This window comes from Phaethon aethereus (genome assembly GCF_964289735.1).
Source record: "Phaethon aethereus genome assembly, chromosome: 12".
NCBI classification, from domain to species: Eukaryota; Metazoa; Chordata; class Aves; order Phaethontiformes; family Phaethontidae; genus Phaethon; species Phaethon aethereus.
The window spans coordinates 11,896,799-11,919,840 of NC_138588.1; the positions used below are offsets into that span (position 1 = coordinate 11,896,799).

At 38.8% G+C, this 23,042-nt stretch overlaps 1 protein-coding gene across 1 annotated transcript in view; it reads right to left on the minus strand.

The window, feature by feature from the left end:
• Positions 1-206: 206 nt before the first annotated feature.
• GALK2 (galactokinase 2) overlaps positions 207-23,042 on the minus strand; it is a gene marked incomplete at its 3' end in the record, with an annotated part of 46,270 nt that continues 23,434 nt past the window's right edge. The window contains exons 6-9 of the mRNA XM_082004934.1: positions 21,307-21,459; positions 16,163-16,373; positions 7,194-7,395; positions 207-414 (exon numbers count right to left, since the gene is read on the minus strand). Of these exons, the coding sequence (XP_081861060.1) occupies positions 207-414; positions 7,194-7,395; positions 16,163-16,373; positions 21,307-21,459 (774 nt within the window). The remainder of the gene's footprint in view (positions 415-7,193; positions 7,396-16,162; positions 16,374-21,306; positions 21,460-23,042) is intronic.

Consider the following 23,042-nt stretch of genomic DNA (forward strand, 5'->3'; position numbering starts at 1 on the left):
TTACACTGAAAGGTATTTTTAGTACGGGAAAAAAAAGAGACTTTATAATCAAAAAGCTTTCTTTTAGTCACTTCTTCAGAAATACATTTTGATAATAGCAACTTCTCATTACAATAAAAAATGGAAAAGGCATTCATTTACTGTGGCATGGGAAGTACTGCCAGTTCCAAATGCCCTACATAGTTTCTTTAGAATTTTTACGTTCTTTAGGCCTCAACAAAAACCAAAGCTCCTCTTCCAGGTTTGGTAGCAAACAGACTATTATTCTCCGATTCTAACCTTTGAACATCGGTTTGGTAATAAGCTTTTTTTACATTTTTTAGGAAAGTATTCAGCTTGTCAGTAGGCACCATTGACACAGTGCAGCCACCCCATCCAGCTCCAGTCAGGCGTGACCCGATGGCCCCATATTGCCTAAAACAAAATAAGAGAAAAAATCATGTAAAATAAACCAAAAAGAGTGATTTCTCATATATAAAATGCCTGAGGAAAACTAGTGAATACTTTACTCAAAGCACATCTATGTCATCTGGTTTTTCTGAAGTTCACTTGGTTGTATGCGACATCACAGCAATTTGCAGTTACAATTTTGGACCAAAAAAATCCCTGATGCTTTAAACTGCAATACAGTCATTTCTGTCAATTCCAAAAGTCACTCTCTTTTCTAATGCTTCGGCATCAGCTGTTTTAAGGATCACAGCACAGCTGAGATGAAGAAAGTAGGGGAAGAAAGGAATTGTGTTAGCAACATTCAGAAGACATCAGAAGTGAAAACAGAAATACATGACAAAAATAACAAAAGAGGGTTCATAAACTAATTGCACAGGATGTAGGCATGCAAGCCATTTTCTAATGTGGCAAAGACAAATAGCTCTATTCTTCCAGGACAGATCTAAAACATGCTGAAGATTCACAGGCTTCTGCAGGACTGCTGAGCGTGCCAGTCAAGAAAAGGAGAGTTCAGAAACTCTTAAAAAGTCATACAGAGTCACTGCACTCCCACATCTTTTTCGCTGAATGGACAGTTAGGTATCTCTCTTTAGAGGAACCTCATGAACTGACCAGATTTACAGCAGTAGAGGTAAAATAAGAATTCTGTCCCAAAAGAAAAAAATGCTCTTAATAAGGAGGGTGAATAGCAAGAACAATGACAAATAAATGGCATCCAAAATATAAACCATTCCCAGCCTCAAGACACTGGCCTGCTAGAAATGTCCTACAGCAAACCCCATGCCATGACTCTGCAAGATTCCGATGCCATCTCATTAGAATTTAGTAGAATTATTTTCATTAGTTTGCCTACCTGTGTACCTGATCTTTACTTAGATTCAGAAGAAGTAGGAAAATGCCATGTAATAAATTTCTTTGGGGCTTTGCTAAGCTAGTCAGAACAGGATGGCTTAGAAAACTCATTTGAAATCTTATTCTCATGAGAGATCTAATCTGATTTGCAAACAAGTATTTAAGTTTCCAGTACCGATGCATGGTGAGATTTACCAGTCCTAGAACGTGTCTGAGGGAGAGATGGCATCATGTGAAGAACATATTGGAAAATGACAGCTCATTCAGAGTAGGCTGTGGTGGTTTTTTAGATGTGCATTTTATGTTAAATGAATCTGGTATACTGCTGGGTTAGCAGAGGTTTAGGTCGTATTTCAAGCAAGTATTTACATATGTGTTTGATTCTAAACATGCTTACATATCCTCTTGAACAGAAACACTTTCTTCAGTGTGTCTGTGTGGTGCCACCCTTCATATTGACTCGATTTTATGTTCATTCTTTATTTCCTGTTGGTGTTTTATTTTACTTATTATTCCTGTAAACCACTCATTCTCTGATGCAATTTTTGTCATTTCTGGTCCGTGGAGCAACCTCCTAAAATGAGCAGGATCCAATCCAGTCTCAATTGCAATCAATAGCGAAATTCCTATTGACTTCCCAAGGCCCAATCCACTTTTCAAAGTCTACTAAAATCAACTGTCTGTACTAATTTGGCTTGTTACCTCAGTCAGAACTTCGTATTTCAGACGGTGTCTGGCTTTTATTTTGGTAGGCAAATGAAATCCCCTCAGAATTGTTCTGAACCTTTTATTGATTTCATAATTCTCTGTGGTCATGCTCATGCCTCATTTTTACTGAGTCATTTTAAAATACTTAGTTGAAATAAAGCATAATGCAGACAGAAAATATGCCCATTTCGGAGCTGAAGTCACCGTGTTTCAAAACACTGTGGCTAGCAGTTTCAAATGTGGTGATATGATTAGACACTTTGGGCTTAATGCTGAGGAACTTGGTGGTTTGATGGCCAGTGCTGTAACACCTGAAACCCAGGTACCCGATATTGCAAGAATTCAGACGTGAGCAACCTAATTCCGCACCTACTGGAGACGCGATGCATGGCAGGTATGCTAGGTCAAACACAAGAAAGTTAACTTTGGAACAGGTCTGAAACCATCTCTTTCGAGTCTTAATCGGTTCAGTCCTAAGCTAGACTCCTCTGGTAAGGCAGGACTCATAGCCTCTAAATTGTACATTTATGACGAGGAGTACGAGCAGACAATGATCTTGTGGATGGAGCGCTCGCCCCCTCAGTGGGCAACGTGGATTTACTGTGTGAGAAAGTGCCCTGTGCACCACCTGGGCTATCCTGCAGCCGTGAGGATAAGTAACGGAGGGGGAGACGGAGCACACGAGAAGGACAACGTATCTGTAGTCCAGTGTTGGGGGCACTTGGCTGCCAGTCCTGGCTTCTGGCTGTTGCTTCTTGAAGAGTTTATGTATCTCGCTCTAGTATTCACTGGATAAAAAGAGAATTATCTTATGAGGAAGTGTGTGTGTGTAAATGAGAGTAAAAACATGACTACTGCAGCAGAGGAAAGAAGAATAAAAATGGCAGTCCCACAGTTTGGTATATGGAAGAGATAGGTAAGATATTGCAGTACCTAATTTTAACAATAATTGTGCTGTAAAAGGTGAAAAAATCAGAGCAATATTGTTAATTCCAAATACTCAAAATTATGAACCAGCTATTCAGAAAGCATGGAATTAACGTGATGGGATTTAAATATATAAATGGGGAGGGGTATTACTCTGTTTTGTAGCATTTGAATAGCATCTTTAAGACTTTCTGGCTCTGGAAGAGCTGCAAACTTGGTTTTGCAGGGTGTTTGTTTGTTTCTTTCGTTGGATTTTCAAATTATGCCATGACTCCAGGCTTTGCTGCTTTAAGAAAATCATCAGTGATGAGAGTCTTGATAAAATGCAGAGTTGTCTCTGCTATCATAACGCAGCTTGATATAATGCAAAAACTGTATCTTTTAAAAGTGATCAGAGAGGATTCAGGTATCTTCAGCTGTAAGGGGCATGGGTGGTAATGCAAAAGTTACCAGGATTTATACCACTAAAGATGGAGACTAAGGGAATGAAAGTAAGTTATTTGCAACACTCATGGATTCTGAGAGATTTTCAAAAAGTACCTAAGGAATTCAGGAGCTCAGATCCAATTTTTTGTTCCTGAATTGTTTAGTAAATCCTCTGTGTTACTTGCTTTAAAAGACTGACAGGTAAAACAAGTATTAACAGCATGAGATAGGTTAAAGAAAGTACAAGTCTTCTCTCTTTGCAAAAAGAAAAAAAACCAACTGACCAACTAGTGGTTACAGTTTTCAGCACTACAAACCACAGCAAGTATGGATCCCTTTCTATCTTGGCAGAGGTTGCACAGTAAAACATAAAGATCTAGGCAAAACAGAAAACATCTGGATATGCAGATTATTCCTCAGTTTAAACCTTGTAAGGAGAGAGCAGCAGCAGACTCGGGCAATTCTGTGGAATGTATTTTTGGAAGGGCTTTTTAAAGTTACAGGGCAGCTGTATATCATTGTAAGTAAAGAATGTAATTTATGTAGTTCCTGGTCATTTCTATAATCGCATCAGCCAAGTTTTCCTAGAGTGACTAGTGATTTTTATGTCCCTTAACTTTTCTCAAGTTGTACCTTAAAAAACTAAGACTTTTTTCCCAATAGCTTCCAAAAGTTAGATGCTGTCTTAAGCTGCATTCGTCTAGAATAGCTATACACTTTTAGAAAACTAATCACAGAATCGGAAAAACATTAAAGAATATCACACTTCTAAAGAAGAAAGATATATTTCTTAGGAAATACTCATGATGGGACAAGACTGTAAAGAATAATGCACAAATAGTTTACTTGGTTTTGTGCAATAAATTGTAATTTAAAAAAAAACCCAGATTAAATAATTTTAATATAACAATTAGAAATTGTTTCACACAAATGACACTCCACTGTGGTGCTTAGCTATGCTCATCACACTAGCTGTGGGCTCTTCTGCTGGTAAGTTAGAAATCTGATGTAATGTGGGCACACACATCACTTTTTTCCTTCACTGTTTGTATTTTGGCCCCTGGAACTGAAATGCTCTGATTAATTTTAATTTAATTTAGTAAAACCCTAACTGCATACTCCTTTCCTTTGGTTTCTGTGGCTGTGTCTGTGCTACTGCCTGCAAGTCAGTGTCACGATACCCAAACTAGCTCAAAGAGCAGCAGCTGTCTAGCCGTGAAAGCACAGAGCCCAGCATAAATGAGAAACAGAGAATTTCCATCCCCATGCTGAGCGCTGTGCTGCAACAGCCTGTTGCTAGCATCCATGACGGCTTCTTTAAATGTAGCACAGGTAACTCCACACTGTAGTGCAAGGCTCATCACTTTGTACCTACTTGTTTTCCCCTACTTGAAACAGGATCGTTTTCTCACAAGTGCTTCTGAGAACAGGCCCTGTCAGTATGATTCAAGCTGGACACCCTGAGTGAAGACCCTCAAAAGGCTCGTCACTCTGGCGAAGTTCAGTCATGAGATGCTGCTGACTGAGGCATCAACACTGGGTAGTTACTGTACCTAAAATAATGCCATCGTTAAGTTTTAAGGCTTTTCCTCTGTCAATGGCGTCACAGAACGGGCAGTGCCGGTACCTTGCACGGGATCGAGACTTTGTAGCCCAAGATTTTGGTAAGCATAGTTTTTGTCTTCAGCTGACTCTGGAGACAGTTCTTCCTTCTCATACACAGATCAGCAGTTCTCTTTGAGTAGCTGGGACAACCGTTGTGGAATTGCCTTGCTAACCGAGTGACAGTCGTAGCTTATTCTACTATGTGATCATTACGTGCTACAATAAATGGAACACAGCCTGTGAGTTACGTACCGGATTGGCTCCCAAGAGAAGGAACAAAACCTGTATTGCTAAATTGCTATCAGACTGTCCGATGGCTATGGGGGCTTTTCTGTGTTTTATCACAAAACAGCATGTGTATCCCACATGCAAAATAATCGGTGAATGTCCAAAAGTTTTCTGTTCAGTTTTTAAGCTTGTAGTTTTCTGGCTCGGAGGCCATTCCATCTTGTCTGCAAAAGAAATCAGACTAACCTAAATAATCATCTGTCTCATACTCTATCAACTTACAAAGCTGGTAACTGGTATTACAACTCAGAAAATCCACGTAAGTATAGAAATAAGAAAGCATATGGCAAATTGCATGTTTGTAAAATCAATATTTTCATTATAAACCAGACTAATTTCTTAGGTTAAAAAAAAAAAAAAAAGAGAAAAAGCCAGTTGCTGGTGAAGAAACATTTTGGTAACCTTCTTTTTTAGGTAGTAAGGTATTCATTTTTTTTTAGCTCCAAATTGAAACAGTTTCTCTTTTCTTCAAGACTGAACAGTATAAACAGGATGCGATACTTTATAGAGTATTTGCTTCTAGAAGACAGTGAAACAACATTTCTTGACCTCAGGCCTTGCAAACACCTATGGCACCCTACATTTTCCTTCTGGCCGGGCAATAACACTCTGGCTCAGTGCGGAGTTTCCCAAACTAAGCACACCCTTCTCCAAGGAGAAGCAGGAACCATAATGGATGAGCAGAAGTGTGAAGATGGCATCGCCAAGAGCTATGATGAATGAGGGAAGCAGCTGGGAGAAGGTGGCTGGGGCAGAGGCAGGGATGGAGTAGTGGTGGGAAGGCTCATGCAGGCAGCTGTTTATTCCCCCAAGCCTCTGTTCAAATGATCATCAATCACCGAATTCCTTCTACAGGCACTGAATTTAGACCAAAGCTAGCCTAAGATGTCTGTCCCATGATTAAATGTATCAGGAATGGAACTTAAGAGGGCCTGAAACGTGTACATCCTTTCATACTGGCCCTGTGGTATGGATGAAATACTATGTAGGATGTGAGTACAAAGTATTTGGTTTTGCTTTCTGCGTTAACACATGGTTATACCAGATCTCACCATCCACTGCAGCAGAGTTACGAAAATAAGAGCCTGCTACATGCATCAGCCTGTGATTTCCAGCTCACTTCATGCCATTTCCTGAACTCTGTTTATTCTGGCTAGAGGATATGAAACTGGGGAGGAATAGAGGAAGAAGAGAAGGGACAAAATGACACTCAGGGAACGTGTTTTGGAGTTGAGAAGGCTTGTTTTATCGTAGCCAAACTGAGTTAGGGAACCCAGCTAGCAGAATGAGGCTGGGGCAGTGATGGAGGCTGAATAATGTGGGGAAAATTCAGGCATGCAAGGCAGAGAGCAGAAGCAGAGTGTTAGCCATTATGACAGCTAACACACTCATCTTTTAAACAGTGAAATACTGTCCAAGCTATCTGATACCCTAGACAACACATTTTTAAAATGAAAAAAAATGCAATTGCATTTCACAATATACCATTATGATTCCAACATGACCTAAGGAAGTAGAACAGCTTGCTTATGCCCTGGAATTCCCATGGCAGCAGTTCTGAAATGGTTAAGAAATATTCAAAAAGTAACAGTTCAAACAGAACAACTGAGATGATGTTTTAAGAAAACCAGTTATGACTTCTTCTACAACTTAAAAAAAGAATAGCCAACAGTCTAACGTAACACTTGTGATGATGAGTCAGTCCAAAAGCAAAGTTTGTAATAAAGCCATAAACTGCAGCTTTCATCTGAAAGTATTACACAGATGTCAGTAGGGAAACAATTGACCATGTAATGTCCCTGCAGGAGATTAATTTTGTAATAAGAGACAAGAATACTTTCATTTTAAAATTGCAATAGCCAACGATGTCATATTTTCTCATCAATTCAAACAATATTCTCAACAGGCGATTACTCTTCCTTGTGGTCAAAACTTACAGGCAGATGTCTACCAGCCGATCCAGTTCAGGACAGCTGCATTCATACATTTCCCTGCAGCTGATATAGCTCTGGTTCATTAATTCTCCCAGCAGCTGGATTGCATTGGCAGGTGCTTTGTTGCATATCTTCTTGAATTCCAGCACTCTGGCAGCTTCACTATACACATGCTTTGCACGCTGGTGTAACTTAAAGGTGGAAACTAAACAAAATGAAAATATTAAGTACTACAGTTATCCATTAATATTCACTACAAAGGGAACCTGCAAAAACACAGTAGAATTATACTTTTTTTTAGCAATTCGTATTTTATATTGGAACTCTGAGCTGTTGCAGAAGACTTTTAGCCTACCTACATCTTCTTTAAAAGTCCTACTAAAATAGTATTTAGAGTTCATCAAAGCACAATGTATACATTTTTTTTCATGTTGATAACTACATGCACATGCTTTGGTTCTCTCCTGTGTCACTGAACAGACGCAGTCTCTCCTTTTACTTTGCAGAGGCAAGCCACATGTTCAGGAGTTAGCAGTGCCATGCACTGGAGCTTAGTTAGCGTTAACCTAGAGCTTTCAGGTTTTCAACTGCCAGCGAAACTGAGTCATGAGAACACCAGAAAGGTACGCAGTGCCCTGCAGGGAGCCGTCAGCCCGTGCCTGCTGGCCCAGTGCGTTGCATGTGACTGCATGTTGATGTGACCCAAATCTGCACCGATTACGTAACTGTGCGGATGGACCTTTTATTAAAAAAAAAAAACCAAAACCTCACCAACCACTTCTCCCCCTGAACATGAGATTAACCAAAATGCTATTATCCATGCTTCCTGGTGCGTAGGAAGCCCTCTCAAATATTTTCACAGTTGACGCAGGCTCACCCTGACTCTAAATAATACTACAGTAAAGGTACAGTGAAGAGCACAGGTGCTTTCTGTTTGGTTTTCAGGGTTTATTTTTTGTGTGTCAGTGCTGCCTGTGTGGATGCGAACAGACGTCAAGCCCAGACAGGAACTGGTTAGTAGTGGCCTACTAAGAGCAAAGGCTAGTGCAAGGATTTTGGCTGGAATTTTTCCACTGGGCCATGAAAAGGCAGTTCCTCTGGGAAGGGCGGGGCAAACCTGTGTGGCCATTGGGGTAGAGACTTCCACCAAGCCTGAGCAGTGGGGCATAAACAGAAGGGGACAGCTGTGCTTAAAGGCTCCTCAAGCTACTCCTGTTTACAGCAGAGTTTAGTTTGCAACTAATATGTAAGAACTGATCTGCCTTTCCTAAGCTCATGTTGTACTTCATTATTTTTCTCTCCTAATATAGTCCTGTCTGCTTTAATACCATGGCTGCTGTTGAGGAAGTATTGTTCACCAGAAGCATGCATGACATAATTTAATTTATGATTAAATTGGTTTATTTGATCTGTTTGGGTGGTAAATACTAGATAAGTGGACTTTATTCTCTATGTGGAGCACCTCCTGCAGGGATGTTTGTTTATTTCATCGCAACTCAAGCACACTCTTGTTAGAGCACTTCAGAACATCTCTCATTTTCTTTCTAAATGTGAAAGAGGAGAGAGGAGGCCTTTTTAGAGCAAGGTCTCTCTTCTTATTTCAGCTTCTGGTCTCTCTTGCTTTTTAAAATGGCTGATGAAACACTCGAAGAGAGGTAAAAGAAGAGAGACGAGCCTCATATCCAAAACAGAACTTGCTATCTAACCCAGACACACAGAGTTCCCACTTGGCTGTTCTGTGAAGACAGCCAAGTTCTGGAACCACTTCTGATGATTTCAGCAATCCACATTTGAAAGTATATGTTGAAACCTTCCTTGAAAGACTAGAGATAAAATTGTGTCCAGTATTAAGTCTTTCAGATGTATACTCCAGGTTGCAACCCTCACAGACTAAAACTTCATCAGCATCTGTATAATCCCTTTTTATTTCTCCAGAGTAAGTGTAAATCACAACTGTAAATGCTGAAAATACAGTGCTGAGAGAGACAAGAGTAGTCTAAAATGATAGACACTGAACATAGCAGTGTTCTGCTACTGGTGATATTGCTTCTGGTGATATTTATTTTGTAATTCAATACAGCCTGCTACTGAGAAACTCTGTGTTGCTGTCTTTTGAACAGGCCTCCTGAATGTATTTCAAACTAGGACAGAAATGAGAAAATTGAGGGTCCCACAGAAACATCATCTTGAGAGTATCATACAGGAAGAACATATTTTGGTTTTCCGTTTAGAGGCATGTGTTACCCCGCTGGATTTTGTTGCTGCTGGAGTTACTTGCATTATGTTTTGCAGAGCGATGCCTCAGTATTTTTGAATGTTGAAGAAAGGCAGCTTGGCCTGTTTTTAAGGATGGTTTCTCTTTAAATATTCTTTTCTTATAAACCATTGTTTTAGAGCAAGGAGATTTCTAAATGTGCATTCGTTTAGGGAATATCTAAAGTTGCGTGAGAGATTGCCATAGCTCACACTCTCTTGTAAATCACCATTGAACAGTAGTAACCCAAAGAATGAATTGAAAACATGTCTGGTTTCAATTGTAAGGCAACAGGCTTGCCAAAGGCTGTGATTGATTCGGAGACCACCCTTTGGTAGAGCAAGGCTCTACTGGCCAGATTACCTTAAAAACCTCTGGGGTTGTGTTGTGCTCGTCATGTTATGAATTGACAACCAGAATGGGCGCTCTGGCTACTGGCTGCCAGCCAAAAGATCTAAGCAGTGTCCTTAACGGCATTTGCTCCCAGGAGAGTCACTCTATGTAGGGGAGAATTTGCCACCTTGATGCTGGCTTTCGATGCGAAAGCGATCCTTTCGGGCAGTTCCCCAGTGAGAAAGAGCACGGTACGTTATTTTCAGACTCCTTTGCGGACATTTACCGAATTAGCATTGGTTAAAGGCTGGTATCATTACATTAGCTATTGGCTGGTTATGGGCAGCATTTTATTTCAGAAAATTATGTTGTTTTTAAGTTTGGTTATTTTGGGGGTTTTTTTTATAGTTTGCTTTTCCTTTCTGGCAGTGTACTGTTCAGGTAAAATTATCTTCAGGAGAACAAACACCTCTGCACTCTGTAAGTCCTATTCTAAAATAATGAAATGATCTGCATATTTTTGGCTTTCAACACCAGATACCTCTGGTAATTGAGAAACGCTTTGTATCTCTGCTTTGGATGGGCACTCCAACTCTAAATAATAAAAGACAGCAGAGCACACCTGATATTTCCAAAAATTGCATCTATATTGGAATCTCCTTGCTACATCACAGCCTGTACATTAGGTCCACATAAATAAAATCCGAATTAATAGGACATGCCAAAGAGCTATGGAGGCCGTGGTTCTATAAGAGTTCAAGAACTGATCAAAATCTGCATGATTCATGCGGTCACATTTTTTTACAACTAAAAAGGACTGATTTCTGAAGCCACACTCTGTCATGGTTAAAAGAAACAAAACCAAAGTGTGCATGATCTGAGCAAGGGCTAGAGTGCTCTGAAAGTGGGAAAACTGAAGCTCTCAAAGTAAACCTTCCAGTCTTGCACAGGGCTGGGTTATATGGTCTCGCCCTCTGTGGTGCTCAAAGAACAGCAAAAAAGCGGAGCTTAGGGAACCGATGCCAGATTTTTAAGAGCATGTGGATCCTTGAATCTATTATAGTGTATAGAAATTAGAGCTTTAATCTGACTGAAAATCTAAATGTACTTTCCTAATCCAGTAAACGATAAAGGCCCGGTTTCTCCCGCTTAAATTTATTTTCCAAATTAGGGGTACAAGTACCTTCAGCTCCATCATCCGTCAGTGAAAAGGGCAGGAACCATTTATCCCGCCTGAGACCTGGACTGCCCCGTGGTGCCCATTTTTCAGGTGACTAGAGAGGAACCTAAAACCTCTGGTGCAATGAAACTAGCCGGCTGCCATGCTGACGTAAGAGCAATTGCCTAGGGCATGTCTAAAGTAAAGTTTCCTCCATAAGGGGATCTACGTAATATCCAGTTCAGGTGCTCTGCTTGTTTAAAATGATGTGGCACCATTTGCGCTGACGGAGATGTGTACTGGCTGAGGAGCTAGTCTGTGACCAGAATCATGCTCTCAAAAACTGTTCTTTGAAAATGACTACGCGTTTCCCCTCTGCCACGTTCTGCATAGCTCACTCCCATGCAGGAATGAACTGTGTGATTTTAGACCTAGACACATCTGCACAATCAGAATCTCTTTTGTCCCTTTCTGAAAAGACAGTATGGAGATTGTGATTTATTTTGTAAGGTATCAGCTGCACACAGAAAAAGTTTCTTGTGGACTCAAGTGAGGGTGAGCAATACCTCTTACGGATTGAAACAGATACAGATCAGAAGAAATTGAAATAAATCTGAAAAGTCAAAATGAGACCAAAGAAAACTTTAAGGAAGACAAAGAATCCTCTACCTGGGTCTGCTCAAAGTGATGTTTTGTCACTAAGTTTTTAACACATTTCACCTGTATTCAGCCTGCTACTGGAGCAGCTAATCCATCTTCCAGGTCATAGTCTCACTAGCTGAGTTTCTGAAGTTTCAGAGAGGACAGAGTGAGCCTTCTCAAGTAATCTCCTCCACTGTTAACTGCTTTGTATTACCAGTCCTTACCTATTTTTCAGAGAATGTCAGCAACTCTTGCCGACCCTTTGTGGATTCTTGGCACCCTAGCTTTGCTCCTCTGCAGAGGAGTTCTGTAATGCCATCCAACAACAGGTAGATTCAGCTCACTTGCAAACCACCAAATGCTCTTGAAAGAAATGGTGACAATTTCCACAGCACTAATAGCTCACACTGCAGCAAGAACCTTAAAAGCTGTTAAGACACAGCAGACTAGCATTAATGAAAGTTTGTCCAAGATCCATATAAAATCTCTTAAAACCAAACAAAAATCCTGGGCTATTAGTCCCAAGTAACTATGGTTTAATTAAATAAAACAGAGTTTATTGTGGGTTTTCAACTGTATGGTCATATTTTTATTTTTAGCTTTATAAAAATTGTGCAAACCTGTCCACTCCATTTGCAGGGATGATTTTTTTTTCTTTATAATTCAATGTTGTGGCTTCTCAGCAACTTCAACTTTAGCAGATTCCTTTCTTTAGAGGCTTTCTGTACAATTCTATCTGACCTTTAGCTAAAGGCCAACCTCTTTAGGCTATATTTTTTTCTGGTTGCTTTGGCAGCTTCTTAAGGTACGCTTCACTGTAGATTAATGAGCTACACAGGGCTGATGGGACTGTTGTAAATTTCTAATGGGAAAAACTTGCCAACGCAAAATCATGTAGGTCCAGTTTCTACCACCATTACTCATGTGGAATAGTACCCTTCTCTGTTAGGCATCCTGCTGATTGAACACGATGAGGGTGAAGGTTTCTGGCTCATAATGTATATAAGAAAATGCTGCCAGATGGCTTTAATTTGAGCCAGATTGTGAACCCCCTACTCAAAGTGGGGAACAGTTACTCTACTGAGACTGCTCAAGTAACTGTTTGCAATCTGGCTTTCTGAAAATAAACCAGGGGACGAGTCATTGCTAGATTCAGTGACCCATTTAACAGACACCTGCTTCAAGATTACGATAACTACTGCTTTAGAGTGATTTTTCCTCCAGAGAAATCCTAGCTTTAACAAGGCTTTTGCAACTAGTCTAGAGCATTCAGTGCCTGTGCCTAACCTGTGGCACACCCCAAAGGCCTGTATCCTCCAGGTAGCTCTACGGGATCTGCCTGGAGTGGCCACCTCTCTGGGGCTCATCCCAAGCAAGCTATGTTTTTGTGGAAGGGGATGGTACATCCCCAAATTTCTCCATGACATGGATCAGGCTGAGGCTGGAGTAGGCACCTGGACCTTCAAGCTGGGAAGTGCTCTTAGGTCTACCAGTTTGGAGGTAACTTCTGTTCTTGGAAGACAAGGGAGCTCTTCTAGTGCACACGACAAAGCTTTATGCATCCCAGAGCAGCCTGACAGATCTAGGAGTCCACCTTCACGTACACCTGTCTCTGCAAACGAAGTTGAAACTGTTCTTGCACTGAGATCACCATTAATACAAATTACTTGGCAGTGGGAATGAAAGGCTGTTCAAGCACCACTCACTGAAGTTACAGCACAGATTCAGAACTCTCTTTCCAGGGGACAAATAGGGGGGCAGTTAAACAGCCAAATACACACAGCAAATGGATGCCTGCTGCTCCCATGGTGATTTCATTCCCAGGTTTAAATGTCAAAATTAGATTACAATTTTATACATTAAAAGGAAAAATGGTTTTAAAAATGCCTCACTTAAGAAGCAAAAAAAAAAAAACATTTCACAGTTAAAGGAATACACTGTTTTACAGGAGAATATCCTTTTTCAGTGAAGCTTATAAATACTTAATGTCCCACAATCACCATGCACTAAATGTTCTGTGAAGCACTCAAGTGCAAGCCAAAATAATGGCATAGTGCACCTTAGAAAGTAATAAATATTATTTTTTCTAGAGATGTTCAGAAGCCACAAGTGCAATCCATGTGTAAACATTTGCAAGGGGGATTTGAACTCAGGATTTTGAGTTGGCCAAGGAACAACTTCTTTATGCACCATCTGTACTTCTCCAAACCTGGGGAACAAGTGGGCTGTACAGTGGGGAACTGCAGAAGTCCTGGAGTACCTGCCTATAAAAGTTTCTGTGTGCTTCCAGACCTGGGCTGGGAGTTGCCCAAAGCCTGTCTGTACAATTTTTCTTTGGGATGTGGAGTTTTTATCTGATCAGCCTTGTACACTTTCAAAATTTTATGTAAGTATACAGTACCGTCACTGGAGTAGAGGAGGGGAAGCTAGACTTAAGACTAAAATAATATTTACATAGTACTTTCAAATCCTTAAACATGAGATACAGTGCCAGTACAAGACGTTATTTGTATCTATCACTGGGCTTTGAATAATAAAAAAAAATTAAACTACTGACAATTTATATTCAGCCACAGAGAAAACTCAGAATCCAATAAATGATCTAAGTAGTAATTCTCATGCAAATAATTTACCCTTAATGTTATATATTTTATCAGAAAAGTTGATAAAATGTGTACCAAGGAAGAAAGACACCCTAAATGTTATGACTCCTTCATGTTGAACAAAAAGATTCAACAACATTCCAAAATTCCCTGCAGAGATTACTTATTTGTCGGTATGTTTTCTCTCACATGAAGCAGCCAGGCACTGTCATTAAAATATAGTGGGGAAAGTAGGGGGGAAATAAGAAAAATATTTTTGTCAAACAGCCTCTGGTTTTCCAAAGCCAACATAAAATGTAATTTGTTTAGTGTGTAACAAAAACAAACACTGGATTTAGATTCCTTCTTTCTGTGTCTGTCTTGTTTCTTCTTTGCATATAGTTTTACAGAAATCTGTTATTTAATTTTATATTGTTCATGCAAAGAGGCTTTCAGTATAATCCATTTTAATTGGCCTTATCAAATGAAATCATGGCCATGCAAGTTTAAGACATTCTGTTCAGCAAACAGCTGCAAATGCTATTCAGAGCCACAGTATAATATTTCCTTTGAGTTTCTTCTAAAGCTTTCATGATTAAATTTTTTTATCCAGACTTTGGTTTTTCAAAAAAATCGAAATAACCTGTATAAACAATTCAATTCTACAGAACTGCAGAATTTTCTTCTACAAACCAGGTATAAGGAGTATAAACATCTCTAAGTTAATAGTCTTGTACTGCTTCATGAAGGGAAGAGTAAGGGGACAGTGTAAAAGATTTACAACCCTGGAGTTTCCCACAAAAATGTTGCAGAAGACAGGTACATGGCTCAGTATATTTCTCATGTAGGTACAACACAGAGTTATCATAACTCTTTCTATGGAGACAAAGAGCTGAATTAAGGTACCATATTCCATGCCGGCACCCTCTGGCAGCGTAATTAGACAGCAAGATGGTTTCATACTCTCCAATACCACTGGGGTGCAAACCAGGTTCTAGATTCAGGACCTGGTCCTTGGTAAATTATATAAAGTCTACAGTTGTTCCAGACATACAGATTATTTAAATATAAGCATCAATATACATAGATATGTTACTGATTTATATACATCAAATATACACGTCCCTGAAAGCAGTCTTGGAAAGGACGGGCAAGGATACAATTCACCTACAAAACAGTAGAACTGTAAGGCCACAGAATAGAAACACGGAAGTAAGGATTATTTTAAGTTCTTAAAGAAAGATCTCAGCTGATCTCAATTGGAAACCTGTTATGAATGCAAATTAATTATTTCATAAATGCCAGTATTATTCAGTATTATTAGCAACCCCACTATATTCATCCAGGATCCTTTCTGTATGTGCCAATGCCCATGACTACATGGTATCATCATAAGCAATAATACATAGAAAACACTTTAAATAGTAAATTGTTCACCTCCACCAACATTTCTCCTAAAAGAAAAAGAAAGTATTGATAGTGACAGAAACTTCCTTCTCAGGAGAGACCCGGATGACTTGCTGCCCAGTGCATGTTTTACGAAGTGATGATGTATTTATCAATTCAAAACCAGAAACAAGCTGCATCTATGCTGGTCTTTAACACCAGTTAAGGGAGAAAAAACAGGATTCATTTTAATGACACTGTAACCATCCAAAATGTTTAGGTTTGTAAAAGCTATTGCCTAAAGAAGCAGCCTAGTTTAGACTTTTCCCTAGAATAAAACCTGGGTTATTTAGAGATGAGTCTCAAACAGCACAGATTAATCTAAAATAGTAAGTGATCTGCTACTTCTACCATTTTAGAAACAAGTTCACTCAAAATCGAAGTATTGGAAGTTAAAAGTTAGAGTGAAAATTGTGATCTCAATTCTCTCCCTTGCCACCCAAGATTCTAGGGAAGTATTCTGGCAAGACTTCCACTTGCGCTACTTAATAAGACATAAACATTTATATAATACAAACATTGTACACTAAAAAACCACCATTTCATATATGCTTACCATCTTGCGTGTTTTGACTAAAGATCTGAGAGCGGAGCTCCTCCAGGCTAATTCCCAGGCATTTACAAATTTCCTCTGTGCTGTAAGGCTCAGGATGTAATACCTCCTCGACAATGGTCAGCATTTCCTCGAGGCTAACTCCTAGCTCGGTTTGCACATCATGGAGCCTCAACATTTTTTTCCAGTCCAAGCCTTTTGACTTTGAGAGAAGCTAAAATTCAAAAAGTAAAACAGAAAATGTTGTGCCTTCCTGTTTAAAAATATTTAGTTGTCCATAAGCACCTTTTAAAGACCCATTTGCTCTTTTCTTAATTGGGAACCACTAGAAGCTACTTTCTATCAGTACGCAGCAGATAATCATTACAATTATTTAGAAAAGGTCTCTGAATGACAGATATTCTTCCCCTAAAGGAGATATTGTCTGTAAAAGCCCTGCTGGCATTATTTGTGTGATATCAAATCAGTGATTTATCTTCTTCTGTGGATGTTGTTACTTCAGCCACTTACTAACCTTTTACAACCGCATTCAGGCAATTGCTTATACAAATGCTGCGATACTGTAACACTGAAAGTCCCTAAGAAGTCTGTTTCTGTGCTGTTAGAACTTGTTTTAACATTTAAAACTGTTTGACCTTTCCAATATGCTCCTGGAGTTTTCTGATGAACATTTGAGGTTGTCATTAAAACCCTTTCTCGTAACAGCCTTAAAAATAGGAAAGTAGGCATAAGATTTGCGCGGGAGAATTAACCATAACCTTTCCCAATCTCTCGAGTTTAAACTAAATTTTAAGTACGTTCTTTTAACATCCAATTTAAAGGAAGCTTTGAGCCTTATGGGAAAGTTACGATGTGTTAGTCAAAATCTACTCTGTTCCTACATGATTGCTATGATGCTAATTAGTTATAGATGTGGTTTTCCCACTCTAGACAATGATGTCATGCTTTGTGTACCTTTGTGATGTTTTGGCAGTTGCCAGTAGTTACTTCAGCCACCAGAATCCTAAAAATAAGTAAGTATGTTAAAGAGGCTTTTCTCTGGAAGGTTGCTACATGTGTTGATGCTTTCATATGCCTAATGAAAATGCTTGAGTAAAGCAGCTTTCCTCATAAGGTGGAATATTTTTAATGTTATTAATTATACAAGAATATTAAGTGATCATTGTGGGATTATACTGGCATATCACTTTTAATTTCAACAGATTACTACAGAGTAAAACACAGATCAGCAGGTACATGCCAATGTTGTTTTACTGTATTCATAAGCACATGACGTACCCTCAATTCTGCACCATTTAAGTTGAAATTAAAGCTTCCAAGTATGCCAGATCAGGCTGTATGTTTGCAGAGTTTAAACCAGTGCAGCAAGACCAGGGAATGAAATCCTTCTCCTATTCAAATCAATGTTAAAACTTCTCATCAACAGGGCAAAGATTGCACCCAGTGTGTTTTGTTATTCTTTTCAATAAACACTGTTTTTGAGTGAGATTGGTTTGAAATCATTTACATCTCAATTCAGCAAAGCCGTTTAACTTCCTGGCTTAAAAAATTCATGGGATTTACATACATATCTGAAACGTCTTTGTTTTGTGCAAAGTTACAGCATGAAATTTAAGCAGACGATCTGCTGCCCAACTATCTGCTATAGATTCTCACCCTCCTGCTTTCCTCCAACAGTACTTCTGCAGGGGCTTTTCCAGTTTTGCTTTATTACAGTATATAAAAATTAACTACTTTTGGTGCCATCTAGTGACTTGCTAAGATTTATGTCAGGCTTAGTAGGGCAGAACAAACAAAGTCCAATCAAAATCCAAATCGTATGACTCTGTCGCCATCTAAAACACAGTTTTGTATGTTCAATGGTAGGGAAAGAAACAGCGCTGACTACTGCCTAATGCAGAAATCTGTGTGAGAAAATTTTCTTGTAAAAGACTGATCAGGTCACTTTGGCCTGCTTTTCAAAGGCTCTGAGTACCTAGAACTCCACAGCCTTTACGTAATTGTATTTTAGCTTAATTATCAGTAAGTTAGAATAACAATTATTGCTTCATTTGTTTTACTTAAATACTCAACATCTCTTATGTTGGTGCATGTTTGTGACATGTTCTTAAATCTGCTTCAAGGTGCTAAATGAATGGAAATTTTTCCCCTCATACTTTAATCCTAAGGTTCAGCAACCCCTAGACTTTATTACCAGAAGTTAACCAGAGCTAAGAATTTACAAAAAATAATGTTCTATATGGCAACAAAAATTTGTCTACTTCCTTTTTTAATAAATAATCCCCTGTAGAAATATGTCGTGTATTGTCATGTCTGTTCCCATTTCTACACTTAAAGGGAGATGCTGTATTTTAGATGAGCTAACTATGCTGGGGTTTTACAGGTCAAATGACCCTGTCAGGCCAGTGGGCGGGTTCCAACAAAGGTTGGAAAGGCTTATACTGCTTATAGCAAAGTTTCAATTCTAACAGCACTGGGAAAAGTGTTATGGGCAAACAGAAATGTTTTTTGAAAATAATCTAGCTGCAGCAGCTCAGATGGTAATGGACACAGAAGAGAAATGGGAAAAAATCCCATCTATTAAATGTACAAAAGTAATCCCAATACTGATCCCACAGTTGGATATTTTCTGGAGGATCTCTGACTAGATGGATTAAAGATGTGGACAACATCCAGCTGGCTCTAACTGCCAGGATATAGCTTCTGTAGGCTGTATTGTCCCTTGTTGTTCAACACAGGCACAGTGGAGAACTGTAAGTAAGTGAGGAAAACATACTTAGTCAATGATGGGACAAATATAAATAAAAGAAAGTCTGACTAGGAGTAAGTATAGGAATACTTAGCCCTTATATAGCAACATCACTTTCTTACACTTTATATTTCTATAATGTTATCTGAGCATCTTTCCACATTTAACAAACATTAGTTGATTGGCTATATGGCATTCCCGTTGCAGACACTCTTGGCACCACTCTATAGCTGACAGTGAAGTCAACCACACATGGTGAAGCAGGGGAAACCACAGCCTTCACTAATGCTCATATTCATCCTGCAGCACCTACTGTGCGGCTCTTCTGAAGTACAATGTACACGTTAATTTCCTTTGGAATTGCGAGTGTTCTGCAGAACATAAGTGTCTTTAAACATACTGTTTAATGGAGTACAAGAAAGAACTCAGAGGTTACAAGAAGAATAAAGACAAAAAAATTACAAGCAAAAGAACAGCTGTCCGGAAGGGAAGGGAAAGGAACAACGTGAGAAAGATAATTCTGTGAGGATGAGCAAGAGTTCACTTGCTGTAGGACAGACTGACATCAACATGTTCTACACTAATGCCAGCAGGGATATGTTGCATTGGCATCTTTACTTGCATGCAGCTTTCTGCAAACCGTATGAAATTCTAGAATGATGTAAAGCAGAAAGGGGGAAAAAAGCCCATCCTAAGGCACCTACCAATGAGAATTTCCCTTAAAGCATTATCGCAAGGCCCAGCATGTTATTTCATAGTTCCATTAGCTTAATGGTGCTTAAAAGGCGTCCCTGCTTCCACTTACATACCTGCCCTCCTTCACCCCACTGTGACCTGTTCCTAAAGACAGTCTTTTCCTGGCTCAACGTATTTTTATAGTGTGTGCAACTTTCCATCTGGGTAGCGTACGTATAAAAATAGACAGGTGTATGTTGTTAGTCTCCTGAAAATCAAGCATCTGCTAAAGGTACCTTTTTAGAGGTTGCATCATTGCTAGCAGGAATGTAAAAAAAAAATCATCTTTTCTTACCACTTTTTCAGTTGACTGCACAGGACCAAGAATTTAAAGCCATTTAGAAAACTGTGATTCAATTCACAAAAGCTCGTGTATGGAACAGTACTTCAAAAGGCCTTACAATTTAATGCACTCATCGTAGTTTCCCTTTTAGACTGTATCATCTGTGAAGGCACTCTGTTTCTTATGCAAAATTTTCCAAAAGCAGCTCTTCCTAAAATACATACATACTTAATTAACTATCCTAAATAAGAGGTTTATCAGTTGTACCAGGACCAACACACAGAGAGGTCCTTATTGTGATTTTCTTAATGGCATAAGAATCTTTTTATTAACTTCAGTGACAACAGCTTTAACTATGGTCATCGGTGCTCTTATTTTTATCACATCTTATATACACCTAAATTGCAGATATGTTCTTTATACTTGAGTTTAAAGCCCGTATAAAAAGTCATCTGAAGTTTAGCTTCCCTCCTTTAAAAATATCTCAACACAGTATTTTATATTACATTTTGTTGGTATCTGATCATCTCTTCACCTCTCTTTACTTTCTTTTATTTTAGCATTAACTATGGTAATTTTTCATAGAATTTTGATGCCAACAGATGCTCAAAGTACTTTTGAGACAAAATTTTAGCCAAATGTTTTGTTGGTTGTGAATCTTTATCCTTACTCCTCACTTAATCTAATCAAAGAAAAATCCACTCTATTCCTATAACAAACTCCAATCAAACCCTACATCTACATATTTCTAAAGGTACAGTCTACAAAATCCAAAACTAAAGTGGAACTTAGATTTCTTTCACGTTCAAATTCCCTACATTTTAGAGATAATTGCAAGCTGTAAACTGGCAGCACAACCTAGATGTTAGGTTTCGATCCAAGCCTGTTTTTAAACTTCACACTGACATATATGCTGCTATTCAGCATTTCCAATATTACTTCCAGGCCTCCAACTAGTAGCTTTGATGTTTCTAGGATTTAGAGGACATCTATTGCCATATATACATATAAACATGTGGCCACACTGGTTGCTTTCCATTATTTGTAATTATTCAGCTTTAATTAGAAACAGCCTGTCTTATTAACAGAGAATATTTTCTGCTGAAAAATAGACTTATTGCCCCCATTGAAATATAACACAAAATAAATTGAATAGAACTAAATCACATAATCTTCTATATAAGGGCACAGTCCTTGCACTTCCATTAAACTCAGCAGGAGTTCTGTTTCTGCAGAGCTGGAGGTGTCTGGTTCTGGAAAGAAAATTGCTACTTAAAGTAGCACCTAGCCAGGTGTTAAAGACATGACTGGTCAGAAGTGGAAAAAAAGCACATATTTAGATGAAGGTTTCATTAGAGTTTGACATAAGCCATACATTACCTTTGTAGCCAGACGACACTCCATTACCCTAATATTGTAATGAGAAGTTGCTGCTTTATTCATTTCAACACAACTGTTAGCAATAACAAATGCTGCTCCACTTGGAAGTCTAACATCAGTTGCCCTCAGAGGACTGAACTCTATCAACTTGGCCTATTGAAAGAAAAATGAATGGTTAGTTTTAATTTACTACTAGCTAACAGTGCACTTAGTTCTATAAATCAAATGCAAATTTGCATGTTTTTTCTCTTGAAAATCCAGGGACATTTAAGGAAAGAAAACTGACATAAAACAGCGAGAAAAGAGGTTTAACCTCATTGGCCAAGTTACACATACATTTCAAACCTTTCCCTTGTAGCTGGATTTTAAAATGTTTCCATTAAGTCTTTGGGTTTTTTCAGCATTTCACGGAACCCCACCCAACCTATTTTTCTTGCCTGTTTAAGACAACAGTTTTTCTTTGATCTACAGAAAAGCACCAGGCCTGGCTGAAGCTAATGTGCATGCCACTAGCAACAAGGGGCTTTGCATTCCCTTCACCAGTGCCCATCTCCCCCTTATTTTTCTGATTTTCCACTAAATCAAGATTAGTTTGCTGAGGTAAAGAATAGTACCAAAATCTTAGGACTGACTGGAGACAGTGAAGATATTACATACGGACAATCAAACAGAGAAATGAAATAAAACTCTCTATAAAAATGTAGTTATTGTCTCCTTCCTTCTGACATAAGACACTGTCTTGCCTCACAGATGCCTTACAGAGGCTGCATAAGATGTTCCCAACATTTTGTGACCTTTTCATGGAATAAGCTAGGCATCCATTAATTAAATAATTCAGGATGTAATGTAATCAAGAGATTAAATTCACATCTGGTTTTTCATTGGGATAAGTTGTAAATCATGTGCCCTGCTTTGGCTTCTTAGAATAGACTGTAACTCTGCAAGGAGGGATGTCTTACTGGTTTTGGCATTGTTCACCCCCAGAGAGTTCCCTGAGCAGCTAGAGTGCTAAATAAACAATGACAAATCTGCTTGTACATTATGTACAGCATTCCCTGCCATTGAGATTCTGGACCACGTCACAAAATTACTATCAAGACAGACAAGCTTGCTTACATTTAAATATACCCTTTAAGAACTGCTACATTAGATCAGAATGCACCACTAAGCTGGTCCAGTGTCCTGTTTCTGATGGTAGCCATAAATGGGTATTTAGAGGGAATATAAAAACAGGACATATACAAAGCAATCTCTTTCTGGGGGGGGGTATATTTTTCCAGCTTCCCATAAGCAAAGATTACAGAGGTTATACTTACACTGGAAAACACATCAGACTATTATGTTGAATAGCTACTAATAGGCTAATATTCTATCAGTGTATGGAAGAAGGTCTTTTTTGAACCCTTTTTAAACTTTTGCCTTCCACAATGTACGGTATTTCTCAATTTAACAATGAATGTTTTGGAAAAAAAAAACCCAAACTTCCTTGTTTGTTTTTAACAAGCAGCTTGCTAATGTCATTGTGTTTCTATTAGTTCTTTGGTTATGAAAAACACTGAATTCTCAATTTACCTTCTCATACCATTCAGGGATTTTACAGAGCTTCAAAATGTCACCCTCAAAGATTCTTGTTTTCCGAGCTAAAAAGTTTTACATTATTCAATCACTGCTCATATAAAAAAAATAGCTTTGATCAACCCCAGTTTCCGCTACTGTACTTTTCCCATTCTGGTATT